This window comes from Ornithorhynchus anatinus, chromosome 20 (genome assembly GCF_004115215.2).
Source record: "Ornithorhynchus anatinus isolate Pmale09 chromosome 20, mOrnAna1.pri.v4, whole genome shotgun sequence".
NCBI lineage: Eukaryota > Metazoa > Chordata > Mammalia > Monotremata > Ornithorhynchidae > Ornithorhynchus > Ornithorhynchus anatinus.
In genome coordinates, this window is record NC_041747.1 from 21,667,225 (window position 1) to 21,683,243 (window position 16,019).

At 40.4% G+C, this 16,019-nt stretch overlaps 1 protein-coding gene across 3 annotated transcripts in view; it reads left to right on the top strand.

Annotated features, from left to right (window-relative positions):
* The window catches only part of TRPC6 (transient receptor potential cation channel subfamily C member 6), a 64,162-nt gene that overhangs the window by 35,920 nt on the left and 12,223 nt on the right, over positions 1–16,019 (top strand). For all 3 annotated transcript variants that reach the window (XM_029047733.2, XM_029047731.2, XM_029047732.2), the window contains exons 3-7: positions 3,648–3,833; positions 4,508–4,672; positions 9,671–9,887; positions 11,453–11,680; positions 13,569–13,833. In XM_029047733.2, the coding sequence (XP_028903566.1) occupies positions 3,648–3,833; positions 4,508–4,672; positions 9,671–9,887; positions 11,453–11,680; positions 13,569–13,833 (1,061 nt within the window). The remainder of the gene's footprint in view (positions 1–3,647; positions 3,834–4,507; positions 4,673–9,670; positions 9,888–11,452; positions 11,681–13,568; positions 13,834–16,019) is intronic.

Consider the following 16,019-nt stretch of genomic DNA (forward strand, 5'->3'; position numbering starts at 1 on the left):
ATCTTGATCATGGCAGTAAAGAGAAGCAGGATGGCCTAGTGGAGAGAACATGGGACCAGGACTCAGAAGGACCTGGATTCTAATCCTGGCTCCTCCACTTGTCTGTGGTGTGACCTTGGGAAAATCACTTAACTTCTCTGTGCATCCGTTACTGCATCCGTAAAGTTGGAATTCAGATTGTGAACCCCTTTTGGGACATGAGCAGTGTCCCATGTGATTAGTTTGTATCTACCCCAGTGCGTAGAACAGTGCCTGGCACATAGTAAGTACTTAACAAATACCATTTAAAAAAAAAAAGTGAGAGGGTGGACATGAGTTTCTGGGGGCTATTTTGGTTTTTTAGATCCAAGATCCAAATCACTCAGGATCTGGATTTGGATCTGGATTTTTTTCACTCAAGCCTTTTGTAAACCCTTACCTTTATCTTCTGGAAAATATTTGGAAGTAGAAAATTCTCCTTGATTTGTACCGAGATGCGTCTGCTATGAAGGGAGAAGATCCTTTTCCTTCCCTTCCTGAGTTACCAGCCTCTACTATGTAGGGTTCGGAAAGCTAATAGGGGATTAAATTTCCACAAGAATGAGATATCAGGGTTTTCCCCAGTTTAATGGACTTTTTAAAGGATTATTTAAATGTAAAAACTTTGCACTTAGTTCCGGCTGTCTGCCTGAAGAACCATTTTGCTTCTCCAAATGATAATTTGCAATTAGAAAGCAGAGGTTTGGGCTGTGATCACTGCACAGCCCCCTCCCTCCACCCTCCTCCAGCTTGTGACCCCGACCTCATTTTTTAAACTGTAGATTACTGTCATGTGGTAGCACACTCTCTGTGGATGCTGTTCTTTATTTTTTAACTGAAACATGTGCCCTTCAAATTCAAATAGTAGAAAATGAACATTCCAATTAGAATCAGTGAGAAGCCAGGGGTCTGGAGAGATCTGCTACTAAATTAAATCAATCATTTAGCCACTCCCAAGACCCAAGAAGGAGTAGGCGGCACTCCAGGCAACTGGACTGTGCAAATTAAATTTTTTAACATACTTGTCATAAGTGTATCTTCTTGTCCTCTAAACTACTCAAAGATGTTTATTTGTAACTCTAAAGGGAAAAGGTATATTTAGAATAAAACCCCCTTAATAACATATCTGCTTGAAAATTTGGGTGGTAAAATTGTTCCAGGATAGGGACCTTGTGTTTCAACATTCAGATTGAAACCAACAGTTATTGAGGACCATAAAACCACAACCTTTACTATAACAAGACTCTTCAAAGTGTTTGGTAGTGGGACTATGAGGTTTAATGGTTTTATTTATCATCCTTTCACATGTGAAAGAGGGAGCAAATTCAAGTGGGTAAGACTACAGAAACTAGAAGTTTAATTGGTAGCTTTATTTTTCCTTCACATAGTAGCCACACAGATTTAGCTCTCTGACAGTCTTGTGGTATCTTGTAACTTGTCAAAAAGTTGTTAATTTCGGCTCCTTCTTTTGGCATTTCCTTTACGCGAACTGCATTAATATCGCAGGCATCTCTAGGGGACGACAGGTCGGAGACATAGCTGACTGTGCTTCACTTGGAAAGCAGATGAGTTCATGCAGGCCTGGTTGCTTGGGCACGGCATATCAGTTGTACAGCTGAGCCCAGCTCAGCTGGTCAGACCATTATTCCGTTTACTGATTTGTATCTGAAGATTGGGTTTTGGGCCAAGATTTGGCCAAGTGGAAGCTGTTTAGAGCAGACATGCTGGAAGAGAAATAGCATCTTGGAGCACCTCTTTAACCTCAGGGAAAATCCTGCTACTTAATTTTCAGTCCAGGCCTACAGGCTTTCGGGGCTGAATTATTTGACTTGTCTTGGCTGCCTGAGCTAAATTCACTATATAAATGCATTATCTTTCAGTAAACCTAGCCTGGAGGTCAGGTAGCCAACCGAAGCCTGTTTTTTAAATCTGTTTTCAAAAGAAGGGGCTGAGCTCCTGCCTCTACTTCAATAATACTAACAATGATGACTACTCACTGTACCTCCATCTTGTCTATCTCACCGCTGACCTCTCTCCCACATCCTTCCTGGAATGCCCTTCTTCTTCCTATCCGACAGACAATTACTCTTCCCACACTTCAGAGCCTTATCGAAGGCACCTTTCCTCCAAGAGGCCTTCCCTGACTAAACCTCTTTTTCCTTTCTTCCACTTCCTTCTGAATCACCTTGACTTGCTCCTTTTATTCTTCCCCTCTCCCAGCCCCACAGCACTTACCTAGATATGTGTAATTTATTTACTTATAACACCTGTCTCCCCCTCTAGACTTTAAGCTTGTTGTGGACAGGGAATGTCTCTTATATTGTTATATTGTACTCTCCCAAGCACACGGTACAGTGTTCTGTACACTGTAAGCATTCAATAAATACAATTGATTGGCTGATTGACTAAGATGTGGGAATATCTCTGACAATTTTGAAACTAATCAAGATGTTTTTACGGATCACTGTGAAACAGCCAGATCATTCCTTTTAGTCCTGTATTTGAAACCAGCTCATAATATTCTAGGAAATTATTTCCAAGGGGATTGACATAACCCAGGGATTGAATTAAAGCTGCCTTAGAGATCCCTGGTTTCTTACCACTTCTCTGTTTCAATTTCCTGATTTTCCTCCCTTCTCACCACCTTTCCCCTTTCCCCAGCCAACCCACTTCTTTGTCCCTGGCTCACATCTTGGTTAAGCCTTATTTTTCATATTCTCATGACCAGATTTGGAGGGTTGTTGGAAAGAGGAATTTGGATTGCAATTTGTTAGAAGGAAGTGAAAAAACAGGGCAGAGAATGAGGAGAAAAAAGAACTTAGAAAAAAATGTGTGTTTCTACTCCCCATCTCCACACACTCCCTTGGAGAACTTGTTTGCTCCCACAGCTTCAACTACCATGTCTGTAAGCCCCAGGGACTGTCTGACCTGATAAACTTGGATCCACCCCAGAACTTAGAACAGTGCTCGACACATTCATTCATTCGATCGTATTAATCGTATTGTTAAATACATAGGAAGTGCTTAACAAATACCATTAAAAACTGTACATAAGTGCAGTGGGGCTGAGAGTGGGCTTGATATTAAATGCTTAAAGGGTATAGATACAAGTACAAGAGGGAGCATCTCCATTCTCATGCTTAGAGAGAAGAAAACCCTACCCTGGCCCCTCCTGATTCACTTATGTATTTAGGCTTCTCTTTTCATCATTTTACAACAGCACACTCTCTTCCGTACCAGGGAAGAACACTCGAGAATGATAAATGTGAAGTTGTTCAAATCCTAAGGAAAAAAGGTCACATTATCTATCCAGGCTCTAATTTTTTTTCACCTCACTGACTCATCATACAATCGTGGGAAAATTATTAATAACCTAGAATACCCCATAAGTGCCTATGTAGAGCATTTCCTTTCTTACCAAGATATTGTAGGGATGAATTACCTTGAAGGTCACTCGCCAGAAGAGGAAATGAAAAGCATTAGACTCCGTGTGAAGTAGTAGAAAACATCCTCGAGGCAGTTGACAGGATCAACAAACCGCTAGTAACAAGGCACTCTGTGTTTACGGTTGTAAAGGTTGTGTCTTTCGCCTGTGGAGAACTAACTGTTCCTGCAATTTGTTTTCTCAGAATGACTACAAAAAATTGTCTGTGCAGTGCAAGGACTTTGTGGTTGGGCTTCTTGATCTGTGCAGAAATACAGAAGAAGTGGAAGCCATTCTGAACGGGGATGTTAAAATGAATCCTCACGGTGGGAAGCAGGGTCGTCCAAGTCTGAGCCGCCTAAAAATGGCTATTAAATACGAAGTCAAAAAAGTAAGCAGCTTCTTCTATCAATTGCCTCTTTATTGATGCTAAATAAGTGCAATGAGCTGAACGTTTCCTAATGTATCTTAAAACCCTGGCCGGAAAGCATTTAACCTTCTCAGAAAGCCAGTATTTATTTATTTTTTTACCATCTGTGGATGTTATATGCTTCTAAACACTTTCATTCCATACTTCAGTGATTTATATTTTCATTGCTCTACATGATGATATAATAATGATAAAACCACTTTGTTGCTCACTCCCTCCTTGGTTACAGGATTGTATCTGAAGACACAAGGCACGCAGGCATTCCAGTTTGGATGAGAGTCAACAGTTTTGCTTATGAATGGTGTCCCAATTCACTGTCCCCAGCTCTCCCTCCTGAGATCCCTTCAATTCCTCTGGAGTTTCTGCCTTTGTAGAATTCCCTGCCTTCTCTAGTTTAGCATAGCTCCAAACAACAACAGGCATGGAGTCCCTGGAGAACGTCTTTGAGATCTGACATTTTAATACACACTGGAAGCTCCCATTGCTCTCCTTTCTGCAATCTTCTTGTTTTCTACTTGATTTCTGAAGCGATTTTGATGAGAAAAGGCACAGTGGTATTAATCAAATGACTAAATAGGACACGCTATGGACATTCTACTAATGTTATCCCTTCATTCCGTTGAATTTTGTTTTAGTTTGTAGCCCATCCAAATTGCCAACAGCAGCTCCTCTCCATCTGGTATGAGAATCTTTCCGGTTTAAGGCAGCAGACGATGGCGGTGAAGTTCTTGGTGGTGCTTGCAGTTGCAGTGGGGCTGCCATTTCTGGCTATGGTTTACTGGATTGCTCCATGCAGCAAGGTATGTGCGTAAAACTTTGGTTAACATTGGGGAAAATACATTCCCACCTGCATTTTTACCCCTCCCTTGCCTGTTTTACAGTGGGTTTTAGCTGGTAGGATTATTTCAGCTGAAAGAGTTCTTCAGTTCACCCGTACAAGTCATCCACACTTCCCGTGTGAATGCTCTTTGCATTTTTCCTTAGGAAAAGAGGAGCCGGGAGGAGAGAATACAGCATTTGCAGGATCAAACAGTTGTTGTTGAAAAGCAAATTTCCTTCAGAACGCTTTTAGTCAGTTAATGTTGTACGTTAGTACCACAGTCCTTTGAACTTAGATTTCCACACCTATTACACCTTACCCTTAGTCCCATGACACTTATGTACACATCTGTAATTTATTTATATTAATATCTGTCTTCCCATCTAGAATCTAGACTGTAAACTCCTTGTGGTCAGGGAACATGTCTAACGACTAGTGAATAGAGGATGAGCTGAGAACGTGGGTTCTAATTCCAGCCCCACCACTTGTCTGCTGTGTGACCTTGAGCAAGTCACTTAACTTCTCTTTGCCTCAGTTACTGCCTCTGTAAAATGGGGATTAAGACTGAGAGCCTCAAGAAGGACATGAACTGTGTTCAACTTGATTAGCTAATACCTACCCCAGTGCTTGATACAATGCCTGGCATATAATAAATGCTAAACAAATTCCCGGAAAAACAACAATGACAGAAAAAAGCACACGAAAAGATTATGTTACAGTGTACTTTCACAAGTGCGTAGTACAGTTCTGTGTACACAGTAAGCACTCGATAAATATGATTGGAATAAATTCCATTAATTTTGCCATCAAATAAGACCAGTTTTTTTCAAAATTATATCGAAGTTAAAATAGAGACTTTGATGTCTAGAATAGCATTTTCAATTCGATTTCATTAAATTCATTTCAAGAAATTCCCACTATATCTAAGGACCCTGCAGGGAGTGTGTCTGTTTATTGTTGTACTGTACTCTCCCAAGTGCTTAGTAAAGCACTTTGCACACAATAAGACCTCAATAAATACAAATGAATGAATGAATGCCAGGAAGCACCTACTGTCTAACAGAATGCTACAGGGGCGCCTCAGTCTAATGAGATTTTATTAGTCCACCCGTGGAGGGAGCCAAATTTTGGTTACTGATTCCAGATAGCAATAGGTCAGTCAGTCACACTTACTGAGTGCTTACTGTGTGCAAAACACTGTTCTAAGAGCTTGGGAGAGTACAATATAATAGAAACATTCCTCTCCCACAGTGAGCTTAAAGTCTGGTGTGGGGGAGTAGACAGACTTTAGTATAAATAAAGAAATTACAGATATGTCCTAATGTCGTATTTCACTGCAGTCATCTCACTAACTCTCTACTTTCCCCAAATTACATCTCTCATACTGTAATACTGCAACAGTGTCATTGTGTAATTATGCATCACTGAGTTGAAAGAGCCCGGGCTTGGGAGTCAGAGGTCATGGGTTCGAATCCCGGCTCTGCCACTTGGCAGCTGGGTGACTGTGGGCAAGTCACTTAACTTATCTGTGCCTCAGTTACCTCATCTGGAAAATGGGGATTAACTCTGAGCCTCACGTGGGACAACCTGATTACCCTGTATCTCCCCCAGCGCTTAGAACAGTGCTCGGCACATACTAAGCGCTTAACAAATACCAACATTATTATTAGTAATCCTGACAGTGTGCCAGGAATGTAATAACACTATTACATTAAAGACAAAGGGAATCTTGACTGAAAACGGGGGAGGACTTGTTCATTCGATCAGTCGTATTTATTGAGCACTTACTGTGTGCAGAGCATTGTACTAAGCACTTGGAAAGTACAATTCGGCAACAGAGATAATCCCTACCCAACAACGGGCTCACAGACTAGAAGGGGGAGACAGACAACAAAACAAAACAAGTAGACAGTCATCAATAGCATCAAAATAAATAGAATTATAGTTATATACACATTAGTAAAATAAATAGAATAATAAATATGTTCAAATATGCACAAGTGCTGTGGGGTGGGGAAGGAGGTAGAGCAGAGGGAAGGAGTAGGGATGGTGGAGAGGGGAGGAGGAGCAGAGGATTGCTCAGAAATCCCATCCAAGAAGCAGAATTTGAGTTTTGCTTGTTTAATGCGATCTCTGTAATGTTCCTAGTTGCAATGTGTTTCAAGTGCCTTAAATATATTGGCCACTCAAATAAATGGAGAAGCAATGTGGCCTAAGAGCTAAAGCATGGGCCTGGGAGTCAGAGGACTTGGGTTCGAATTCCAAGTCATGCACGTGTCTGCTATGTGATCTTGGGCAAGTCACTTAACTTTTCTGTGCTTCAGTTACCTTATTTGTAAAATGGACGTTAACATTATGAGCCCCATATAGGACATGGACTGAATCCCACATGGCTTATTACCTTGCATCTACCCCAGAACTTAGTTCAGTGTTTGGCACCTAATAAGCTTTTAACAAATACCATTAAAAAAAAGTATCAATGAGGAGGAGAAGGAGGAGAGAAAATGGATTCAGCAGGACAGTTTAACATCATTTGATAGCTGAGACAGGACTAGTTGAAATCTCCCTATTGTGAAGATTAGGTCCAATTTTAACATTTTATTAATACTAGATGAGATTTTCCTTTTAGGGAACTCCACAGTAAATATGGATTTTTCCTGTATTACCAAGTAAGAGGAAAATCCAGCCCATGACGACTGCACAATAAAAATGAAGTTGATGGAGAAAATAGTTTCCTAGTATCTGTCTTAAAAAATCAGAGTAGCAGTTTACATCTTCTTTTTCCCAATCATGCTTATTTTTATTCATTTACATGACAGGTCCACCTTTTCCTCTATACAAGTCTATACATATTCTTGATTAGATTTCAACACTGCTCATTCTCTATGTCATGTCCTAAATGATTTTTCCTTCCCATTCCTCATTTCCAAATGACAGGTCTGTAGTTGCTGTATTATCCCTGTATCATGCCATAATCAATCCTAATTCTGGGATGAATTCTTTTGCACCTGTAAGTGCCCGTACCTTTTAACCTGAGTCCCTTTAGTATTTCTTCTTCTTCCCTGGGTGTATTTCTGACATCTGTCTCCCATCTCCGTTTGTGAACACTGAGGCACATAATGATTTTAAAATGACACTGTCAAGGTAGTTTTTCCCTCACTTTTAAAATCTGTTTTTGTTGCTATTGTTACTCCTTCGGAAGCTTGAAATTGAAATCTGCTTCTTTAATAAATCGTTTTCCCTTAGTAGTGTACTCTAATTTTTACATTGTAGGTTTCCTCTTGAGGTTACAAGAATTAATTAATTACAAAAAAACCTTAAAGGAAGCCTTTGATTGAATTTTTCTTCTAATTACCGTAAAGTGGAAATAAAAGTGGAAAAAAGAATTAGGATTCTTCACCTTGATAGTGTCCCTTTCCTTCCTTCCTTTTTGTAAAGTTTTTGATCTTTGCTTTTTGCAAAATTGTTTTTTCTCCTTCACTGATCTCTTTTGTTTTCTGTTCACTAAACAAAATTTAATTTGTTGTTCCATATTTCATGAGTCAGAGGGAACCATTTCTATCCATATGGGAAGGTTCACAATTAGAATTTGGGGTGAGATTGTGCTTGATATTTGCATTGCTTAAAGAGATGTATTTCTCATCTGTTCTGACTTTCAACACCTGTCAACTCGTTCAGATGATAACCCCCCTCCATTACAGCAGCTTAGTCTTGAGAGACAGTTATATTTCAGAGTATCCCCCCACCCCCCAACCCAAAGACCTCCTCCTCCAATCTCCCTTGCCTCCATCCCTGAGTTGTCTGCAGAACTGAAAGTAAACTGGAATCCTCTGACCAATATACTGGTAAAATAAGAAGGGATGGGGTAGCCTTCAGGTATGGATTCATAGTAGTAAGTATTCATTCAATTGTATTTGAGTGCTTACTGTGTGCAGAGCACTACTTAAACGCTTGGAAAGTAGAGTTCAGCAATAGAGACAATCCCTAGTGATAATATTTACTGTATGCTCCTTGAGGCCAGGGATCTTGTCTACCAACTCTGTTATACTGTACTTTCCCAATTGTACTTTAGTACACTCCTCTAAACTGTAAGCTTGTAGTGGGCAGGGAATGTGTCTGTTGTACTCTCCCAAGCACTGTGCTCTGCATTCATTAAGCATTCAATAAATAAAATTGACTGCTCTGCCCACAGTAAGAATTCAATAACTGCCGTTGATTGATTATTAAGTACCTATTCTGTGCAAAGTATAGTATTAAGCACTGGGAAAAATACCCACAGGTGAATTAGACATAGCTCCTGGCTCCCAAGGGGGTCACAATCTAAGGAATTATTTCTAATCAGTTGCTGTTTTTTTCCTTCAATACCAAGGCCCCTCCACCATGGCTCGAAATGGAGTTTGATGGGTCAAATGGGGAGATTTGATCTGGGGACCTCATCCCAGGAACACAGGGACTGTCCCGTATGGAACAGGGACTATGTCCAACCTAATTATCTTGCACCTAACATAGTGCATAGAACAATGTGTGGCACATAGTGCTTAACATATATCATTATTGCATGAATTGGAAGTGCCTGATTAAAGGAGATAGTTCTGACTGACCAGTAATCCATTTGTCAGTCTGGATAGACACAGCCTTAGTGTCTTGTATTTTTGTTACAACATCTGTAAGACTTTAAGATATACAGTAATTTTATTTTATTCTCATGGTCTTCATTAAACAATTCCCCTTGAAATCAGTTATTTAAAAAGGCTCTTATAAGAGGATGGCCACATTATTAAACACAGAACATCAACCAAGGTAGGTAAAGATTTATGGTTCAGATTTTGTAGAAAAAAATTCTAACATTAATCTGAAAAAGTCGTGTAAATTTTGTTGGAATACCACAGTGCAATCGTGCCTTTTGTCTTCAAATATTTTCATGAGTGTATAACTCTATTTTACTATTTTCTTTTTTGTGATTTACAACATGTTGCAGTTGGGGAAGATAATGCGTGGCCCCTTCATGAAGTTTGTAGCACACGCTGCTTCATTCACCATTTTTCTTGGTCTGCTAGTCATGAATGCAGCTGACAGATTTGAAGGCACCAGTCTCCGCCCTAATGAAACTAAAACAGATGATTCAAGACAGCTGTTCAGGATGAAAACATCCTGCTTCTCATGGATGGAGATGCTCATTATATCCTGGGTAATAGGTAAAGATTTATTTTTAGCTATCCATATTGCCTGCAGGAATCAGTGAAAATACATCCAATTGCTAGGGCTGAGAAGCAAAATTATGGATAGGGGGAAAATGTTCCAGATCCTCAGATTTGATTCATCTCTAAGGCTGTCTTGTCTTGGAGATATTGCTGTCTATAGAGTCTCCTCACAAGGAATATGCTTTTTATAGAGAAAGGACGTTAGAAGGGAAGTAATAGAAAACTGAAAAAGTCTGATGCTGCCAAAGACCATTGCTTAAAACTGCCATTTATGTTGGCAGAGTTGTGACTTCAGATTAAAGATAGTTTAGGGCTTCCTGCAGAAAAAGAAAATCCTGAAAATTATGGGTTATTTTTCAATCAGACAATTCATGCGATGCATTTTGGTCATTTATATCATGACTTGAAAATGCTTCCACTCTTAATCATAGTTATTTATGGCTTGAAACACAAGTCTGAAAAATACAGTACTTTACTCAAGGTCTTTGAAAGATCCACAGCCTTGTTTGTTTTCCAATTTCTAGGCACAGTTAGGGCCAACTGAACATTATCTACTAATTTTTACATAGGAATTCTTGAATATTATTTGCTGTTTCATTACTCTTGATTTCTCCAGTTTATCCCCACAAAACAAGTGTATATTTGAGAACTATTTTTTAACTACTTAAAATATCCAGTCTGGTTTCAAGTCTACGTGAGGCAACACTCAGGACCAGACCACTGTGAATCCTTCCCCAGGCAGAGTGTGCTGTAGAGACAGGAATTATTTACAGATTCATTATTTGGGTACAACTAAAATCAGGTTTGGACATGATCCCTGTCCCACCTGAGACTCACAGTCTAAGTAGGAGGGAGAACAGGTTTGAATTTTCATTTACAGAAGAGGAAACAGAAACACAGAGACGTTAAGTGACTTTCCCAGGTTATCTTGGGAAAACTGGCAGAACCAGGATTAGAACCCAGATCTGTGCTCTTTCAATTAGGGAATGCTTCTCCTCAATTCCTATGTTCTTTCCTTATTTAATTAATGATTCTGGATAATTTATTGAACACCTGTTTTTTTACAGAGAATTGTACTAACTGTACTAAGCTGGGCCCAATCTCCAGTTGAATGTCAAGACAGTGAGCCAGTGGCCCGTCCAAATAAAGCTGTCTCCATCTTCTGTACCTCACTGTCAGTAAACAGCACTTTTCATTAGCCTTATTTTGATTATTCAGTGATATGTATTGAGTTTTTAGTGTGTGCAGAGCACTGAACTAAATGCTTGGCAGAGAACAACAGACTTCGTGAACACATTCTCGGCCCACAAGGACCTCACAGCTTAAACTTGGTCCACAAAGTATATGTAAATCGAGAGAAAGATGATCTGAAGCAGAAAATTAATTTCTTTATATTTCCCTCTGTGGCTATCTTACGCACAAAAAAGGATTCAAAACGTTTACTGGATGGTTTGCATTTTGAGGGCTGCTCAGAACTCATTAGATTATTTGCATTAAAGAAGCTGGATCTACATTTTTCCCAAGTCAAAACTTGCATATTTTTCCCCTTTCTTTCCCAGGCATGATATGGTCTGAATGTAAAGAAATCTGGTCTCAAGGTCCCAGGGAATATTTGTTTGAGCTTTGGAACATGCTTGATTTTGGTATGTTAGCGATCTTCGCAGCATCCTTCATTGCAAGGTTTATGGCGTTTTGGCATGCTTCCAGAGCCCAGAAATATGTCGATGAGAATATGACAGATTTGACAGCTGCTTCACTGGAAGAAAACATAAAGTACTATACCTTGGGTGAGTTTGATGCCCACAGTTAATATCATTACAATGATCGAAAGAATCATCTGGGACAATAGTTTTGAATATTTTTAAAGTACTATTACTACTACTATTCCTACTAATTGTGATATTTGTTTAAGCACCTACTATGTGTCAAGCACTGCTCTAAGCACTGGGGAAGATAATCAGGTCAGACACAGTCCCTGTCCCACACAAGGATTGCAAATTAAATAGGAAGGAGAACAGGTGTTGATTCCCCATTTTACAGATGAAGTGACTGAGGCACAGAGAAGTGGAGTGACTTGCCCAACTTCACAAAGCAGGAAGGTGGCAGAGTCAGGATTAGAACCCAGGGCCTTCTGTCTACCAGGCCCGTGCTCTATCCACTAGACTACGCTGCTTCTCAAGAGCTTCATGGGCCTCAAAATCTAAAACTTAAAAGTGGGAGAGGGAACTGGTGAAAGACATTTGAAGAGATGAAACAAAACATCCTAACAACATAAAAACAACCCAAGATCTGTAGGGTTCTAAAGGCCTAGGGATTAGAGCACGGGCCCGGGAGTCAGTAAGACCTGGGTTCTAATTCCAGCTCTGCCACTTGTCTGCTGGGTCACCTTGGGCAAATCACTTAACTTCTCTGTGCCTGTTATCTCATCTGTGAATTGGGGATTGAAACTGGTGAGATCCCTGTGGGACAGGGACTCTGTCCAACCTGATTTGCTTGTATCCACACCAATGCTTAGTACAGTCCTTGGCACAGAGTAAGAGCTTAACAAATAACACAAGTATTATCATTATTATTTTCAGCGTCTTAAATTGTATTCCTAAGCGCTTAATACAGTGCTCTGCACACAGTAAGCACTCAATAAATACAATTGCATGAATGAGTGAATAAACATCCAGTTTGAATAATGCTTATTCTTTTGTATGGGAAATTTCTTGTTTATATAATAAAGAGCCCATATGCTGTACTAATCAGGTTCCATAGACTATCTCTAACTTAAATCTGTTCAAAGGGATTAAATTCTTACAGGTGTTAGCTGGTTGCTCATGTATACTCTCTTGGATCATGGCATCCTTCTCTTGATTGTCTAGTCCATTGTTTGGAAACTCTTTTAGGTTGAATTGTGATTTGAAATGGGTTTGTTTGAGAAGACTGTTATCTCCAATGGTTTAGCCATACATTACATGTGGGGTTTTACTCTTTAATGACCACTCTGATGAAATGCATTGAAATGGGTAATAGTAGTAGTACTAATAAAGATATTAAGCATCTATTGAATGCAGAACACTTTAATAAGAGCAGGGAAAGAATTCACAAATGGAAATTAAATGTACTCCCTGGCCCTCACGTCCTAAAAATTTAAAGGAGGGAAAGGGACTGCGAACAGGAATTTATGGAGAGATGAAACAAAACACTCAAACAACAAAAAAGCAAAGACCCCTAGGGTTCTACAAGAGCATAATTTAGACTCTTCGTGGCTGAGTTCACAGCAGAACCCCAGTCTGATAAAGTCAAATCAACCAATCAACGGTATTTATTGACCGCTTACTATGTGCCCAGCACTGTACTACACACTTGGGAGAGTACACTACAACAGAATTAGGAGATCCTTTCCCTGCCGATAACAAGCTTGCAGCCTAGAGCTGCCAGTCTAGACAAAAGTTCGCCTCTCTGAAAGCTACCCACAGTCCCATAATCACGCTCGAGACTTGTGTGGATTCCACGCTTTTTTGATCATATCTTTCCATAAGACAATCTGGCAGATCAGTCATTTGAACTGTGTGAGAGGAGGCAGCCTCACTCAGATTTATATTGCCGTCTACAGAAACCTCTAGGAAAACAGTGGGGGTATTTATCCAAGGCCAGGCACTTATATGAGAAATTCTTATTTCTTCCTAGCCAGGATAAAGTGGGATCCGTCTGATCCTCAGATCATATCGGAAGGCCTTTATGCGATTGCTGTGGTTCTAAGCTTCTCCAGGATAGCTTACATATTACCAGCTAATGAAAGCTTCGGACCGCTACAGATATCACTTGGGAGAACTGTAAAGGATATCTTCAAGTTCATGGTCATATTTATCATGGTGTTTGTGGCCTTCATGATAGGAATGTTCAACCTCTACTCCTACTACTTGGGAGCTAAACAGAATGAAGCCTTCACCACGTAAGTGCGACTGAAATTCTCCTGCTGATCAAAGTACTGTTTAACGATTTCCTCCCCGACACACCGGCCCACAACTTTTTTTTTTAAAAGGATATTTGTTAAGAGTTAATATATTTTGGATTAAGATGTCTGGAAGATTTGGTCATTCTTAAATTGTCATAGGTTTTATTTATTTTTTATTAGATTTTTTTTCCCTTCACCCACTTGGAAGCGAGGTCTTTTCCTGGGTAACTACATTTTTTTATGGTATTTGTTAAGAACTTACTAGGAGTCAAGAGATGGGGTGGATATAAGCAAATTGGGTTGGACACAGTCCCTGTCCCAGGTGGGGCTAACAGTCTCAATCCCCATTTTCCAGATGAGGTAACCAGGGCACAGAGAATAATAATAATAATAATAATGATGTTGGTATTTGTTAAGCGCTTACTATGTGCAGAGCACTGTTCTAAGCGCTGGGGGAGATACAGGGTCATCAGGTTGTCCCACATGAGGCTCACAATCTTAATCCCCATTTTACAGATGAGGTAACTGAGGCACAGAGAAGTTAAGTGACATGCCCAAGGTCACACAGCTGACAAGCGTTGGAGCTGGGATTCGAACCCATGAGCTATGACTCCCAAGCCCAGGCTCTTTCCACTGAGTAATGCTGCTTCTCTAGTGAAGTGAAGTGAAGTGACATGCCCAAGGCCATTCAGCAGACAAGTGGCAAAGTAGGGCTTAGAACCCATGACCTCCTGACTCCCAGGCCCGCGGTCTATCCACTACGCCATGCTGCTTCTACTCGCTCCACACTGGGCTGCAGCAGCAGGAAGTCTGGGAAATTGACTGCAGAGGCAGCTGTGGTGTCTGATTTTCTCCCTTAGCTCTGCTCAGCTCTATGCTAAGTGGATGGGTCTGCGTGATTGTCTGATGAACAAACATAATCCATTAATCAGTTGAGAAGCAGCATGGCCTAGCGGATAGACTATGGCCTGAGGGTCAGAAGGACTTGGGTTCTAGTCCCAGCTCTGCCACTTTTCCACTGTGTAATCAAGGGCAAGTCACTTCATTGCTCTGGGCCTGTTACCTCATCTGTGAAATGGAGATTAAGACTGTGAGCCCCATGTGGGATGGGGACTGTGTTCATTCATTCAGTCATATTTTTTGAGCACTTGCTGAGTGCAGAGCACTGTACTAAACACTTGAGAGAGTACAGTGCACCAATAAACAGACACATTCCCTGCCCACATGAGTTTACAGTCTAGAAGACGGCGTCCAACCTGGTTAGCATGTGTCTGTTTCAGTGCTTACTTAGTACAGTGTCTGGCACATTATAAACACTTAACAAATTCCATAAAAATGGTATAAGTACACGTATTTAGGTACATCTGTTTATGTGCATACGTGTCTCCATCTTGGTGAGAGTGTGTGTGGGCTGGGGCGAGTGCTTGCATGTCAGAGCAACTACCTGTGTTTTATGATTATGGTATTTACTATGTGCTAAGCACTGGGGTAAATACAAGGCGATTAGATCGGACACAGTCCCTGTCCCACACAGGACACTCAATCTATCCTATCACCATTTTTATAGATGAGGAAATAGAGTCCTAGAGTGGTTAAGTGACTCACCTAAGGTCACTCAACCGACCACTTGAAAAACTGAGATTAAAACTAAATCTGAGTCCTGTGCTCTTTTCACAAGGAAAGTATCTGCCACTAATGCCAACTGCCTGTTTTCTGTCTCCCTGTCTCTGCCTCCCTTTCCCTCTGACTTTCTCTCGGTCTTTATATGTACTTTATATATACCACTAATGAATAATTGTGGTGTCTGTTAAGCACTTGCTATGTGCCATACACTATAGTAAGGGCTAGGGTAGGTTCAAGATAATCAGGTTGGACACAGTCTGTCCCACATGGGGCTCACAGTCTAAGTAGGAGAAAAACAGGTATAGAATACCCATTTTACTAATGAGGAAACTGAGGTCCAGATTAGTTAAATGACTGGTCGTACAGTATGTAAGTGGTGGAGCCCGTGTTCTTTCCACTAGGCTTCCCTACTTCTCATTCCTGTTTTCCTTCCACACACAGAACATGTTTGGAATCATTGACCATCCTTTCTCTACTCAAATACCATAATAATAGTTATTAGAATAATAGAAATAATAGTGATATTTTTAGTGGGAAACCAGCATGCCCTAGTTTAAAGA